The sequence below is a fragment of the Drosophila kikkawai genome, unplaced genomic scaffold, assembly GCF_030179895.1.
Source record: "Drosophila kikkawai strain 14028-0561.14 unplaced genomic scaffold, DkikHiC1v2 scaffold_160, whole genome shotgun sequence".
Lineage (NCBI taxonomy): Eukaryota > Metazoa > Arthropoda > Insecta > Diptera > Drosophilidae > Drosophila > Drosophila kikkawai.
In genome coordinates this window covers 2,818-15,220 of record NW_027222494.1, presented here as the reverse complement: position 1 = coordinate 15,220, position 12,403 = coordinate 2,818, and the positions used below count along the sequence as shown (strand labels likewise).

General features: G+C 45.1%; 2 protein-coding genes across 3 annotated transcripts; both read left to right on the top strand.

Moving 5' to 3' along the window:
* The first annotated feature begins 3,247 nt into the window (after window positions 1-3,247).
* LOC138929350 (uncharacterized) lies at window positions 3,248-12,133 on the top strand. 2 transcript variants are annotated; one of them, XM_070288797.1, is made up of 2 exons: window positions 3,248-3,292; window positions 11,208-12,133. In XM_070288797.1, the coding sequence occupies exon 2, from the start codon at window positions 11,221-11,223 to the stop codon at window positions 12,121-12,123; it is 903 nt and encodes a 300-aa protein (XP_070144898.1). In that variant the 5' UTR covers window positions 3,248-3,292; window positions 11,208-11,220; the 3' UTR covers window positions 12,124-12,133. The 2 variants fall into 2 exon arrangements, with proteins under 2 accessions (XP_070144898.1, XP_070144897.1); XM_070288796.1 differs by lacking the exon at window positions 3,248-3,292 and adding an exon at window positions 10,807-10,941.
* On the top strand, window positions 5,614-11,079 carry LOC121501928 (uncharacterized). The gene has a single exon (XM_070288795.1). It carries the CDS (start codon window positions 5,614-5,616, stop codon window positions 11,077-11,079), a length of 5,466 nt encoding a protein of 1,821 aa, XP_070144896.1.
* Window positions 12,134-12,403: the final 270 nt, after the last annotated feature.

The following is a 12,403-nucleotide window of genomic DNA, read 5'->3' as shown; positions in this document are numbered from 1 at the left end:
TTTTTTGCCTTCTTCTTCGTTATTTAGTCTTCTACTCCTTCTTTTTTGCCTTCTTCTTCGTTATTTAGTCTTCTACTCCTTCTTTTTTGCCTTCTTCTTCGTTATTTAGTCTTCTACTCCTCCTTTTTTGCCTTCTTCTTTGTTATTTAGTCTTCTACTCCTTCTTTTTTGCCTTCTTCTTCGTTATTTAGTCTTCTACCCCTTCTTTTTTGCCTTTTTCTTTGTTATTTAGTCTTCTACTCCTTCTTTTTTGCGTTCTTCTTCGTTATTTAGTCTTCTACTCCTTCTTTTTTGCCTTCTTCTTCGTTATTTAGTCTTCTACTCCTTCTTTTTTGCCTTCTTCTTCGTTATTTAGTCTTCTACTCCTTCTTTTTTTTTATTCTTCTTCGTTATTTAGTCTTTTACTCCTTCTTTTTTGCCTTCTTCTTCGTTATTAAGTCTTCTACTCCTTCTTTTTTGCCTCCTTCTTCGTTATTTAGTCTTCTACTCCTTCTTTTTTGCCTTCTTCTTCGTTATTTAGTCTTCTACTCCTTCTTTTTTGCCTTCTTCTTCGTTATTTAGTCTTCTACTCCTTCTTTTTTGCCTTCTTCTTCGTTATTTAGTCTTCTACTCCTTCTTTTTTGCCTTCTTCTTCGTTATTTAGTCTTCTACTCCTTCTTTTTTGCCTTCTTCTTCGTTATTTAGTCTTCTACTCCTTCTTTTTTGCCTTCTTCTTCGTTATTTAGTCTTCTACTCCTTCTTTTTTGCCTTTTTCTTCGTTATTTAGTCTTCTACTCCTTCTTTTTTGCCTTCTTCTTCGTTATTTAGTCTTCTACTCCTTCTTTTTTGCCTTCTTCTTCGTTATTTAGTCTTCTACTCCTTCTTTTTTGCCTTCTTCTTCGTTATTTAGTCTTCTACTCCTTCTTTTTTGCCTTCTTCTTCGTTATTTAGTCTTCTACTCCTCCTTTTTTGCCTTCTTCTTTGTTATTTAGTCTTCTACTCCTTCTTTTTTTTTTGATTCTTCTTCGTTATTTAGTCTTCTACCCCTTCTTTTTTGCCTTTTTCTTTGTTATTTAGTCTTCTACTCCTTCTTTTTTGCCTTCTTCTTCGTTATTTAGTCTTCTACTCCTTCTTTTTTGCCTTCTTCTTCGTTATTTAGTCTTCTACTCCTTCTTTTTTGCCTTCTTCTTCGTTATTTAGTCTTCTACTTCTTCTTTTTTGCCTTCTTCGTTATTTAGTCTTCCACTCCTTCTTTTTTGCCTTCTTCTTTGTTATTTAGTCTTCTACTCCTTCTTTTTTTGCCTTCTTCTTCGTTATTAAGTCTTCTACTCCTTCTTTTTGCCTTCTTCTTCGTTATTTAGTCTTCTACTCCTTCTTTTTTTTTTATTCTTCTTCGTTATTTAGTCTTTTACTCCTTCTTTTTTGCCTTCTTCTTCGTTATTAAGTCTTCTACTCCTTCTTTTTTGCCTCCTTCTTCGTTATTTAGTCTTCTACTCCTTCTTTTTTGCCTTCTTCTTCGTTATTTAGTCTTCTACTCCTTCTTTTTTGCCTTCTTCTTCGTTATTTAGTCTTCTACTCCTTCTTTTTTGCCTTCTTCTTCGTTATTTAGTCTTCTACTCCTTCTTTTTTGCCTTCTTCTTCGTTATTTAGTCTTCTACTCCTTCTTTTTTGCCTTCTTCTTTGTTATTTAGTCTTCTACTCTTTCTTTTTTGCCTTCTTCTTCGTTATTTAGTCTTCTACTCCTTCTTTTTTGCCTTCTTCTTCGTTATTTAGTCTTCTACTCCTTCTTTTTTGCCTTCTTCTTTGTTATTTAGTCTTCTACTCCTTCTTTTTTTGATTCTTCTTCATTATTTAGTCTTTTACTCCTTCTTTTTTGCCTTCTTCTTCGTTATTTAGTCTTCTACTCCTTCTTTTTTGCCTTCTTCTTCGTTATTTAGTCTTCTACTCCTTCTTTTTTGCCTTCTTCTTCGTTTTTTAGTCTTCTACTTCTTCTTTTTTGCCTTCTTCGTTATTTAGTCTTCCACTCCTTCTTTTTTGCCTTCTTCTTTGTTATTTAGTCTTCTACTCCTTCTTTTTTGCCTTCTTCTTCGTTATTAAGTCTTCTACTCCTTCTTTTTGCCTTCTTCTTCGTTATTTAGTCTTCTACTCCTTCTTTTTTGCCTTCTTCTTCGTTATTTCGTCTTCTACTCCTTCTTTTTTGCCTTCTTCTTCGTTATTTAGTCTTCTACTCCTTCTTTTTTGCCTTCTTCTTCGTTATTTAGTCTTCTACTCCTTCTTTTTTGCCTTCTTCTTCGTTATTTAGTCTTCTACTCCTTCTTTTTTGCCTTCTTCTTCGTTATTTAGTCTTCTACTCCTTCTTCTTTGCCTTCTTCTTCGTTATTTAGTCTTCTACTCCTTCTTTTTTGCCTTCTTCTTCGTTATTTAGTCTTCTACTCCTTCTTTTTTGCCTTCTTCTTCGTTATTTAGTCTTCTACTCCTTTTTTTTTGCCTTCTTCTTCGTTATTTAGTCTTCTACTCCTTCTTTTTTGCCTTCTTCTTCGTTATTTAGTCTTCTACTCCTTCTTTTTTGCCTTCTTCTTCGTTATTTAGTCTTCTACTCCTTCTTTTTTGCCTTCTTCTTCGTTATTTAGTCTTCTACTCCTTCTTTTTTGCCTTCTTCTTCGTTATTTAGTCTTCTACTCCTTCTTGTTTGCCTTCTTCTTCGTTATTTAGTCTTCTACTCCTTCTTTTTTACCTTCTTCTTCGTTATTCAGTCTTCTACTCCTTCTTTTTTGCCTTCTTCTTCGTTATTTAGTCTTCTACTCCTTCTTTTTTGCCTTCTTCTTCGTTATTTAGTCTTCTACTCCTTCTTTTTTGCCTTCTTCTTCGTTATTTAGTCTTCTACTCCTTCTTTTTTGCCTTCTTCTTCGTTATTTAGTCTTCTACTCCTTCTTTTTTGCCTTCTTCTTCGTTATTTAGTCTTCTACTCCTTCTTTTTTGCCTTCTTCTTCGTTATTTAGTCTTCTACTCCTTCTTTTTTGCCTTCTTCTTCGTTATTTAGTCTGTTCAAGCTGAACAAGGGGCAATGTCGCCAGGGGAGCATCTCTGGTAACAAAAGGTACCTGTCGCCATGTTAGTTGTACTGCTCTCTTTTTTTTCACTACTCTGAAAATAAATTCGAAAGAAGACGGATCGTTTGTCCTCCTCATCAACATCATCCAAAACCTCTGCCTGCTTTTATTGGGATTTTTCTGGACTTGTACTTGCCACGGCCCCGACAGCTTCATTTTTGGTCCTTCGCCCGAGATATTCCAGCGCTTTTTTGCCAAGATAAGTACGGTGCCGAAATTCCCACCATATATGTATGTACATACTTGCATATACATATATGTAGATATATTGCTGCATCCAATTTATTTAAAACTCTACCAACTTGTGCAGTAGGATATATATGTATATGCATGTGTTTACATAGCTATATGCCCCTCTCCTATACATGTTTTAAATCAGCCAATATCCAGGAAGGCTGACATCCATTTTTCCGCACATAAAAAGCCATACATCCACACCGAGTTATTTGCATACGCATTTGTGTACATTGCCGATCTATGAACATACATATGTACATACGTATGTTCATTACCTTTGGGTCACAAATCGGCGGCATTTAAAACAAAAAAAAACACATCCCATCCACAATAAATATATGTACATTTTTTTATCCACCGCACAATAATAAAACAAGAAAAAAAAAGGGATAAATAAAGTTATCTCCCTCCTCTGGCTGGCCGATCATACGTGCATACGTACATACATATACATATGCACATATCCATACAAATTGCTGGACCGGCAATTGCATACACATTTATGTACATGGCCGATCTATGAACCTATGTATGGACATATGTATGTTACCTTTGGGTCACAAATCTGCGGCATTTAAAGAGGAGAAAAAAGACATCCTATCCACAATAAATATATGTACATATGTATTTTCCATCCACTGCACATTAACAACAAAACAAAAGATAAATAAAGTTAACCCCCTCCTCCAGCTGGCCGATCATACATACGTGCACACATATATGCACATATCCATACAAATTGCTGGACCGGCAATTGAGCATCGGCAGCTAAAAGTGTCGCTGCATCCGAACACAAACAAAGTGAAACAAACAAAATTAAAAAAAATCTGCGATTTTAATAGTTCTTTATTTGTTTATTTTGCGTAAATACATATGTATGTAAGTACTGGCCGCCAAGGTTGCGACAGTATTACCGGCTGAGTCTGTTAATGAGCCGTTCACACTTGGGTGCATTTTTTTTGTATTATTGGTTTTGAGTTTTAATTCGACTAATTTACAACCTAATTTTTTTTGAATCGTGTACACCGTTCCGATTATTTTTTGGTACGCATTATCCAGCGTCCAAGTATATCTAAAAAGGCGATAAGCATACATTTTCGATTAATCCTTTTGTCTGCACTTCCAACCCCACAGTATTTTTCGACAAACATTTATTTGTCTCCGAATAATTCATTCTACATATTTTTTTTTCCTTGGTTCATACCCAAATCGATCAAAAATGAAGCTGTCGGGGCCGTGGCAAGTACAAGTCCAGAAAAATCCCAATAAAAGCAGGCAGAGGTTTTGGATGATGTTGATGAGGAGGACAAACGATCCGTCTTCTTTCGAATTTATTTTCAGAGTAGTGAAAAAAAAGAGAGCAGTACAACTAACATGGCGACAGGTACCTTTTGTTACCAGAGATGCTCCCCTGGCGACATTGCCCCTTGTTCAGCTTGAACATTCTCCCCCCCCGCACAAGAGGAATGCTTGCGATCTACGAGAGGGAGCATCGTCCGGAAAGGATCCATCCCAGCGTCGTATTTTGTGCCATCGGCAAGCCGTCCTGACCCGGGAGGATACCCGGCAGCATCAGGTCAGCGTAAACGTCCGCTCCCAGCACAACCGACACTAGCGATGGGTGGAACCACCGGTCATCCGCCAATGTGACATTCTGAAACATGTCCTGCACCTTCGGGTCCAGCGGTTGCCCCGGCGTTCGTGTCTGCATCTGCTCGTCCACCAGCATCAGAAGCTGCTTGCTCATCTTGGAGGCCTTGGAGCGCATCTCGGTGGTGCACACCCGTTGGTCGCCAATGCCCGTGATGGCCAGATTAAGGGCTTTAACCAGGGAGATGTGGATGCGACTCACAGGACAGCACGGATCCACCAGGGCTCGGACATCAAACCGCTTTTGGTCGGATCCGATTAGCACGGACGCGGTCGGGAGGATGCTAACACTTGTGCGCGCCAGGATAGGCGTGCACGACCGGCTGCGGGATGGAGACATATCCATTGGCGTGGCGGATGGTGAGTATTATTTGTTTATTTACGCTTATCCAGCGTCCCTGCACTTATTCCAAATCGATAAATATAATTTTTTCGACTAACTCTGTTTTCCTGCGCTTATCCAGCGTCCCTGTTTTCATTTAAAAAAAAAAAAAAAATCGATAACATCCTTTTCGAGTATTATTTGTTTATTTACGCTTATCCAGCGTCCCTGCACTTATTCCAAATCGATAAATATAATTTTTTCGATTAACTCTGTTTTCCTGCGCTTATCCAGCGGCCCCAACAAGAGTTTAACATGGAAAACGGCGACGGTGAGGAACCAAAACCCCGTCTGACCGTTTCTACAGCGGAGGCGTCTTCCAGAGGCAGGGCAACGAGTGAATCCTCTGTGCCTTCCGAAAACGAAAATCCCTCTCGAAGCAAAAGCCCATTAGCAACCACCACTCCACGTAAATCTACGAGCACGTCGCTCGAAGTTCTACCGTCTGCACCATCCACAAGGGCCGCGAAATCAGTCGTGTCTTCCCAGGTCACTAGAGCAACTGAAAAAAGGGCTCAAGCTGAGGGAGACAAGGCTTTGGTGAAATTCACGACCATAACCGATAGGATGGGTCAGTTCGAAGCCAGATTCAACACCCCGACTGACCAAGGTCCGTCCATCCACACGAGTAGGGTTCGACTCGAGCAGATCAGGGCTCTCTGGGACAAGGTGGAAAGGGAGTACGAGACGTGCTCCGAAGTGCTGGCCAGTCAAAACTGCAAAGACACAATAACAGTCATGCAATCCAAGTATGACTACTGTTATACCGTTTACGAGCGGTGCGCAGCAAACCTCAATGAGATCATTGAAAATTCACGCGCGCCACAGTCTGTTCAGTCCTCCAATCTAATGCCGTCTCAGGGCGGATGTCGCCTACCTCCAGTTGAGTGCGAAGTTTTCAATGGTGACTATGTTCAATGGCCCACATTTCGGGACCTTTTCTCCGCCATCTATGTACGCAATCCTCGGCTTTCAGAAGTCGAAAAACTGTTCCATCTCAATGCAAAGACGAGCGGCGAGGCCAAATCCATTGTGGCCTTATCTCCGTTGACCAATGATGGTTTTGAGTCAGCGTGGAGAAACTTGCAGAATCGGTTCGAGAACAAGAGGCTGCTGGTCAATAGCCAATTAAAGATCTTGTTTAATTTGCCTTCTGTTGCCCAGGAATGCGGAAAATCCTTGAAGCATTTAGAGAGCACAATCCAAGGTTGTTTAACGGCCCTGCAATTAGCAAGAGTCGAGACCACGAATTGGGATTGCCTGCTTGTTTTCCTGTGCTCGTCCAAGTTGCCAAAACTAACTTTGGCTCTGTGGGAACAGTCCCTGCTAAATAAGTCAGAGATTCCACTTTGGGCTGAATTCCAGGCTTTCTTAAAAGATCGTCATCGAACGCTTGAGGCGATTGAGGAGTTCAAGCCAAACGCGAGCGTTCAATCCAGGGCACTGAGGGCTGAAAATAGCTCGCGGTCGATCCAGACCTTCGAAAACAGAGTTACGGTAAACCCGCAATCCTGCAAACTCTGCGCACAGGAGAACCATCCAGTCCGATTATGTCCTCTATTCTTACGCATGTCAGTCGCAGATCGAGAGAAACATGTAAAACAGCAGAAGTTGTGCTTAAACTGTTTCGCAAGAACGCATCTGCTCCGGGATTGCAACAGTACGCATAATTGCTACACCTGCAATGGACGTCACAATACTCTCCTGCATCGAAGTACCCCTCTGCCAGTCCATTCAGTGGTTATGCCTGACCAGCAGTCCCATCCATCCACAGCAACCCAGCAACAGATACAGTCCACTCCATCGACGAGTCAAGCGAATGTGCAAACGTTTCTTGCCGTTAACACGCAAGGGGTCCTACTGAGTACGGCATTGATAGAAGTTTGCCATTTGGGCATAAAATACTCAGCACGGGCACTCATTGACTCAGGTTCCGAGGCAACCTTCATCTCAGAACGGTTGTTCAACCTAATTAAGTTGCCATATGAGTCCATTCAAGCCCAAGTTTCGGGGGTCAACCTTTCCGTTGCCGCTCAGCCTCGTAAGAGGTGTCAACTCATCATAGGTTCTTCCGTCAAGCCCCATATCCAGATTGAAACTTGTGCATACGTGTTACCCCAGTTAGCTGGTAATCTCCCATCCTACACTCTACCAGAGGCCTCATTAAAGGATCTTCCACCGTTGCAACTAGCAGATCCAAATTTCTTCCGAAGCTCGCAGATTGACGTGCTTATTGGTGCCGATATCCTGCCATCGATCCTCCTAAGCGGCTCCCATTCCAATATTTGTGGAACACTCCTGGGTCAAGAGACCATATTCGGGTGGATTCTTTGCGGTCCGATTGCAGCGAGTCCCACAAGCAGAGTCTGCTCCTTTTCAGCCCGATTAGCAGTCAAGGAATCCAAACTAGACAGCATCCTCAGAAAATTTTGGGAGGTGGAGGATGTTCCAGTGAAGCTGGTTAAGGAATCCACCTCGGTTTGCGAGGAGAACTTTATCCGATCCACCAAAAGAAGTGAGGATGGAAGATATGTTGTTTCGTTGCCCTTTAAAGAGCCGGACAATATTAAGCTTGGACATTCCAGACCCATCGCACTAGCTCAGTACCTCCGAAACGAAATGCGATTAAGTAAAGATCTTCCATTGAAGGAGCAGTACGACTCAGTCATTCGAGAGTACTTAGACTTAGGTCATATGCACCAAGTCTCCCCTGACGACTCTAGCAGTTTTTATCTGCCTCATCACGCTGTCTTCAAACCAGATAGCACCACGACGAAGGTTCGCGTCGTGTTCAACGCTTCCAATCCCTCATCAAACGGGAACAGCCTCAATGATATCCTTCATGCGGGGCCTGTACTACAGTCCGATCTGACTATTCAGATTCTAAAATGGCGTTTCTTTAAGTATGTTTTCAATGCGGACATCACAAAGATGTATCGGCAAATCCGGGTCAATCCTGATCACACGCGCTTTCAGAGAATCTTATTCCGCAACAAATACGGTGAGCTCTGTGACTATGAACTCGACACAGTCACCTTCGGCGTAAATTGTGCGCCCTTCCTGGCCATCAGAGTGCTTCAGCAGTTGGCTCAGGACATCCGAGGCCAATATCCTTTGGCCAGCGACATCATTTCGAACTTCATGTACGTGGACGATGTGCTCGCAGGGGCTCACACTCAGCAGTCGGCAGTTTTAGCCATTAAAGAGCTTCGGCTGGCTCTCGAGAGTGCCGGTTTTCCACTGCGCAAGTGGACCTCAAACGAAAGGAGACTCCTACAAGCGATTCCGAGGGAACATTTGGTCAGTGCAGACTTCCTTGAGCTGGAAGATGCCAGCACGGCGAAAACTCTTGGGATCCGTTGGCAAGCTACATCCGATAGTTTCTTTTTTGTTCCAATGGTGATCTCCCTGCAACCTGCCTACACCAAACGAGAGGTTTTGTCTCAAATAGCCAAACTGTTCGACCCGGCAGGGTGGTTATCGCCTTTCGTAATCCGAGCCAAGATTTTCATGCAGGAAATTTGGCTACGGGAGCTAGGCTGGGATCAGCCACTCCCCACCGACCTTGTGACCAAGTGGCAAGAGTTTTTGAAAGGGTATCCGACCCTGAGGGAAATTCGTATTCCGAGGTGGGTGCGTTTCCATCCTGCTGCCAAGGTGCAGTACCATGCGTTTTGCGATGCGTCACAGGACGCGTATGGGGCTGCTATTTTCGTCCGAGTCGAAACGGCTGACGGCTGTTGTGCCCATTTGCTGGCATCCAAGACCAGAGTCGCTCCCGTCAGGTCCATCTCCATACCCCGCCTGGAGTTGTGCGGAGCAGTGCTGCTCACTGAGCTAGCAGCATCAGTAATTTCCGAATTGCCTCCTAAAGCTTATGAGATTTTTTATTGGACAGACTCTACTATAGTTCTTGCATGGCTAGGCAAGCCAGCATGCACCTGGACGACATTCGTGGCCAACAGGGTCGCAAAGATCGAACAGCGCACCAACGAAAGCAAATGGGGCCATGTACGATCCGAAGACAATCCAGCTGATCTGGCAAGCCGAGGCGTCTCGCCCCAAGAGCTTAAGGACAGCACACTTTGGTGGCACGGGCCGGCTTGGCTGCCACTCAAGCAGGAGCAGTGGCCGAGTGAACCACTGGTTAATCCGGAAACCGAGATGGAGCAACGGCCTATCAAATGTCACAGTGCCACAGTGCCGCCAGCAGTGGATATCCTAGAGCGTTTTTCAACCTTCGACAGGGCGCTGCGGGTTCTAGCATACGTGATCCGTTTTGCGAAAAATTGCAAAAAGGAAGACATACCCCCATCGGCAGCACTCACTTCGGCGGAGTTGTCCGACGTGCAAGAGCGATTAATCGTGTTCACTCAAAAGAACGAGTTCCCCGTCGAATATAAGGCTTTAAGTAACAAGCAGCAAATTCCATCCTCAAGTACAATTTCTAACTTAAACCCCTTTCTTGACAGAAAGGGGGTCTTGAGAGCAAGCGGCCGTTTACAAGCATCTGACATGCTCAGTTATGATGAAAAACATCCTATCATCATCCCAGCGCGATGTAGGTTCGCGAAACTACAAGCCCTGTTTACCCATCGCATATCCTTGCATGGGGGGAATCAGTTAATGGTAAGACTGATTCGGTCTAAATTCTGGATTCCTAAGCTTCAGAGGTTGGTGAAACACACAATCCACTCGTGCCGAGTTTGTGTCATCCACAAGAAGAACCTGCAGAGGCAGTTGATGGGGGATTTACCCCGGGCGAGATCCTCTTTCTCCAGGCCATTCACTCATACAGGCATGGATTTCGCGGGGCCATTTGACATCAAGAGTTATGTCGGTCGAGGCTGCAAAGTCACAAAGGGGTACGTCTGCGTTTTTGTTTGCTTTAGTACCAGGGCCATCCATCTCGGAGCGACGTCCGACTTGACGACAGAGAAATTTTTAGCTGCCTTCTCTCGTTTTTCTGCTCGCCGTGGGTGTCCACAACATGTCTACTCTGACAACGGGAAAACGTTCGTCGGAGCCTCCACGTCCTTATCCAGAGACTTTATGGAATCAACCAGAACACTGATCCTCTCCAAACACAGCCTTCAGAACTTGGACTGGCATTTCAACCCTCCTGGCGCGCCTCACATGGGAGGGCTCTGGGAGGCGGGTGTGAAAAGTTTCAAGGCTCACTTCTACAAGTACACAGCAGCAGGGAAGTACACCTTCGAAGAACTGGCTACCCTCCTTGCGAAAATTGAGGCCTGTTTAAACTCCAGGCCTATTTCACCAATGTCCGAAGATCCCACTGACCTTGTGGCTCTTAGCCCCGGACATTTTCTAATTGGTGGACCACTTCTTGCGGTATCGGAGCCTCTGATTGAGGAAAATCCTATTTCCATCATCAATCGGTGGCGGAGGTTGAAGGCCCTGCATCAGCAGTTCTGTGTGCGTTGGAAGGAGGAATATCTGAAGGAGCTCCACAAAAGGAACAAATGGAAGTTCCCATCACGAGATCTCCAAGCGGGAGACATGGTTGTGATCAAGGAGGAGAGCTTGCCAGCCAACGAATGGCGGCTTGGGCGTATCCAGTTGGTATATCCGGGCGCCGACGGCAAGGTCAGAGTTGCAGACGTGCTTACAGCACGGGGCGTCATCCGACGGCCAGTGGCGAAAATGATTCGCCTCCCAATGGACGGCCCCATTGACCACAGTGACTCCTCAATAGAGTAATCCTTCCAATTGACATGTACTAGTCCTAAGTTGTGTCATCCAACGTCGTCGTTCCGTCCACGTGTCTTGTTCATCCTCATCCATAACATTTCATTATCATATTTATCCATCTCTCTCTTTTAATTTAGATCCGTGTATACAATGGCTCCAACGACCCACCAAAATCCTCGTCGCTCATCCGGGAGCAATGTATACAGATGTCGAGTCTGCAGGGGAGTCCACGCACTGAGGGTTTGCCGACGGTTTCTCCAACTGCCGGCTGTGAAGCGGCTCCGCGCGGTACTCATTAACAAGTACTGCGCAAACTGTCTGGCACACGAGCACTCCGGTCGGTCGTGCCGCAGTACAGCGAGGTGTCATATATGCCATGAGGCTCATCACACGCTGCTACACATCCACACTGGGCAGCCTCGCTCTTCGCGACCCCGACAAAGGCGCAACCCACCCTCGGATTCTCGGCCTCAGCGTCAGTCACAGCAGCGCCATAAGGCGCCTGTATCCGGATCTCGGCGGCCCGCCACGCCAATGGATATGTCTCCATCCCGCAGCCGGTCGTGCACGCCTATCCTGGCGCGCACAAGTGTTAGCATCCTCCCGACCGCGTCCGTGCTAATCGGATCCGACCAAAAGCGGTTTGATGTCCGAGCCCTGGTGGATCCGTGCTGTCCTGTGAGTCGCATCCACATCTCCCTGGTTAAAGCCCTTAATCTGGCCATCACGGGCATTGGCGACCAACGGGTGTGCACCACCGAGATGCGCTCCAAGGCCTCCAAGATGAGCAAGCAGCTTCTGATGCTGGTGGACGAGCAGATGCAGACACGAACGCCGGGGCAACCGCTGGACCCGAAGGTGCAGGACATGTTTCAGAATGTCACATTGGCGGATGACCGGTGGTTCCACCCATCGCTAGTGTCGGTTGTGCTGGGAGCGGACGTTTACGCTGACCTGATGCTGCCGGGTATCCTCCCGGGTCAGGACGGCTTGCCGATGGCACAAAATACGACGCTGGGATGGATCCTTTCCGGACGATGCTCCCTCTCGTAGATCGCAAGCATTCCTCTTGTGTGGGGGGGGAGAATGTTCAAGCTGAACAAGGGGCAATGTCGCCAGGGGAGCATCTCTGGTAACAAAAGGTACCTGTCGCCATGTTAGTTGTACTGCTCTCTTTTTTTTCACTACTCTGAAAATAAATTCGAAAGAAGACGGATCGTTTGTCCTCCTCATCAACATCATCCAAAACCTCTGCCTGCTTTTATTGGGATTTTTCTGGACTTGTACTTGCCACGGCCCCGACAGCTTCATAGTCTTCTACTCCTTCTTTTTT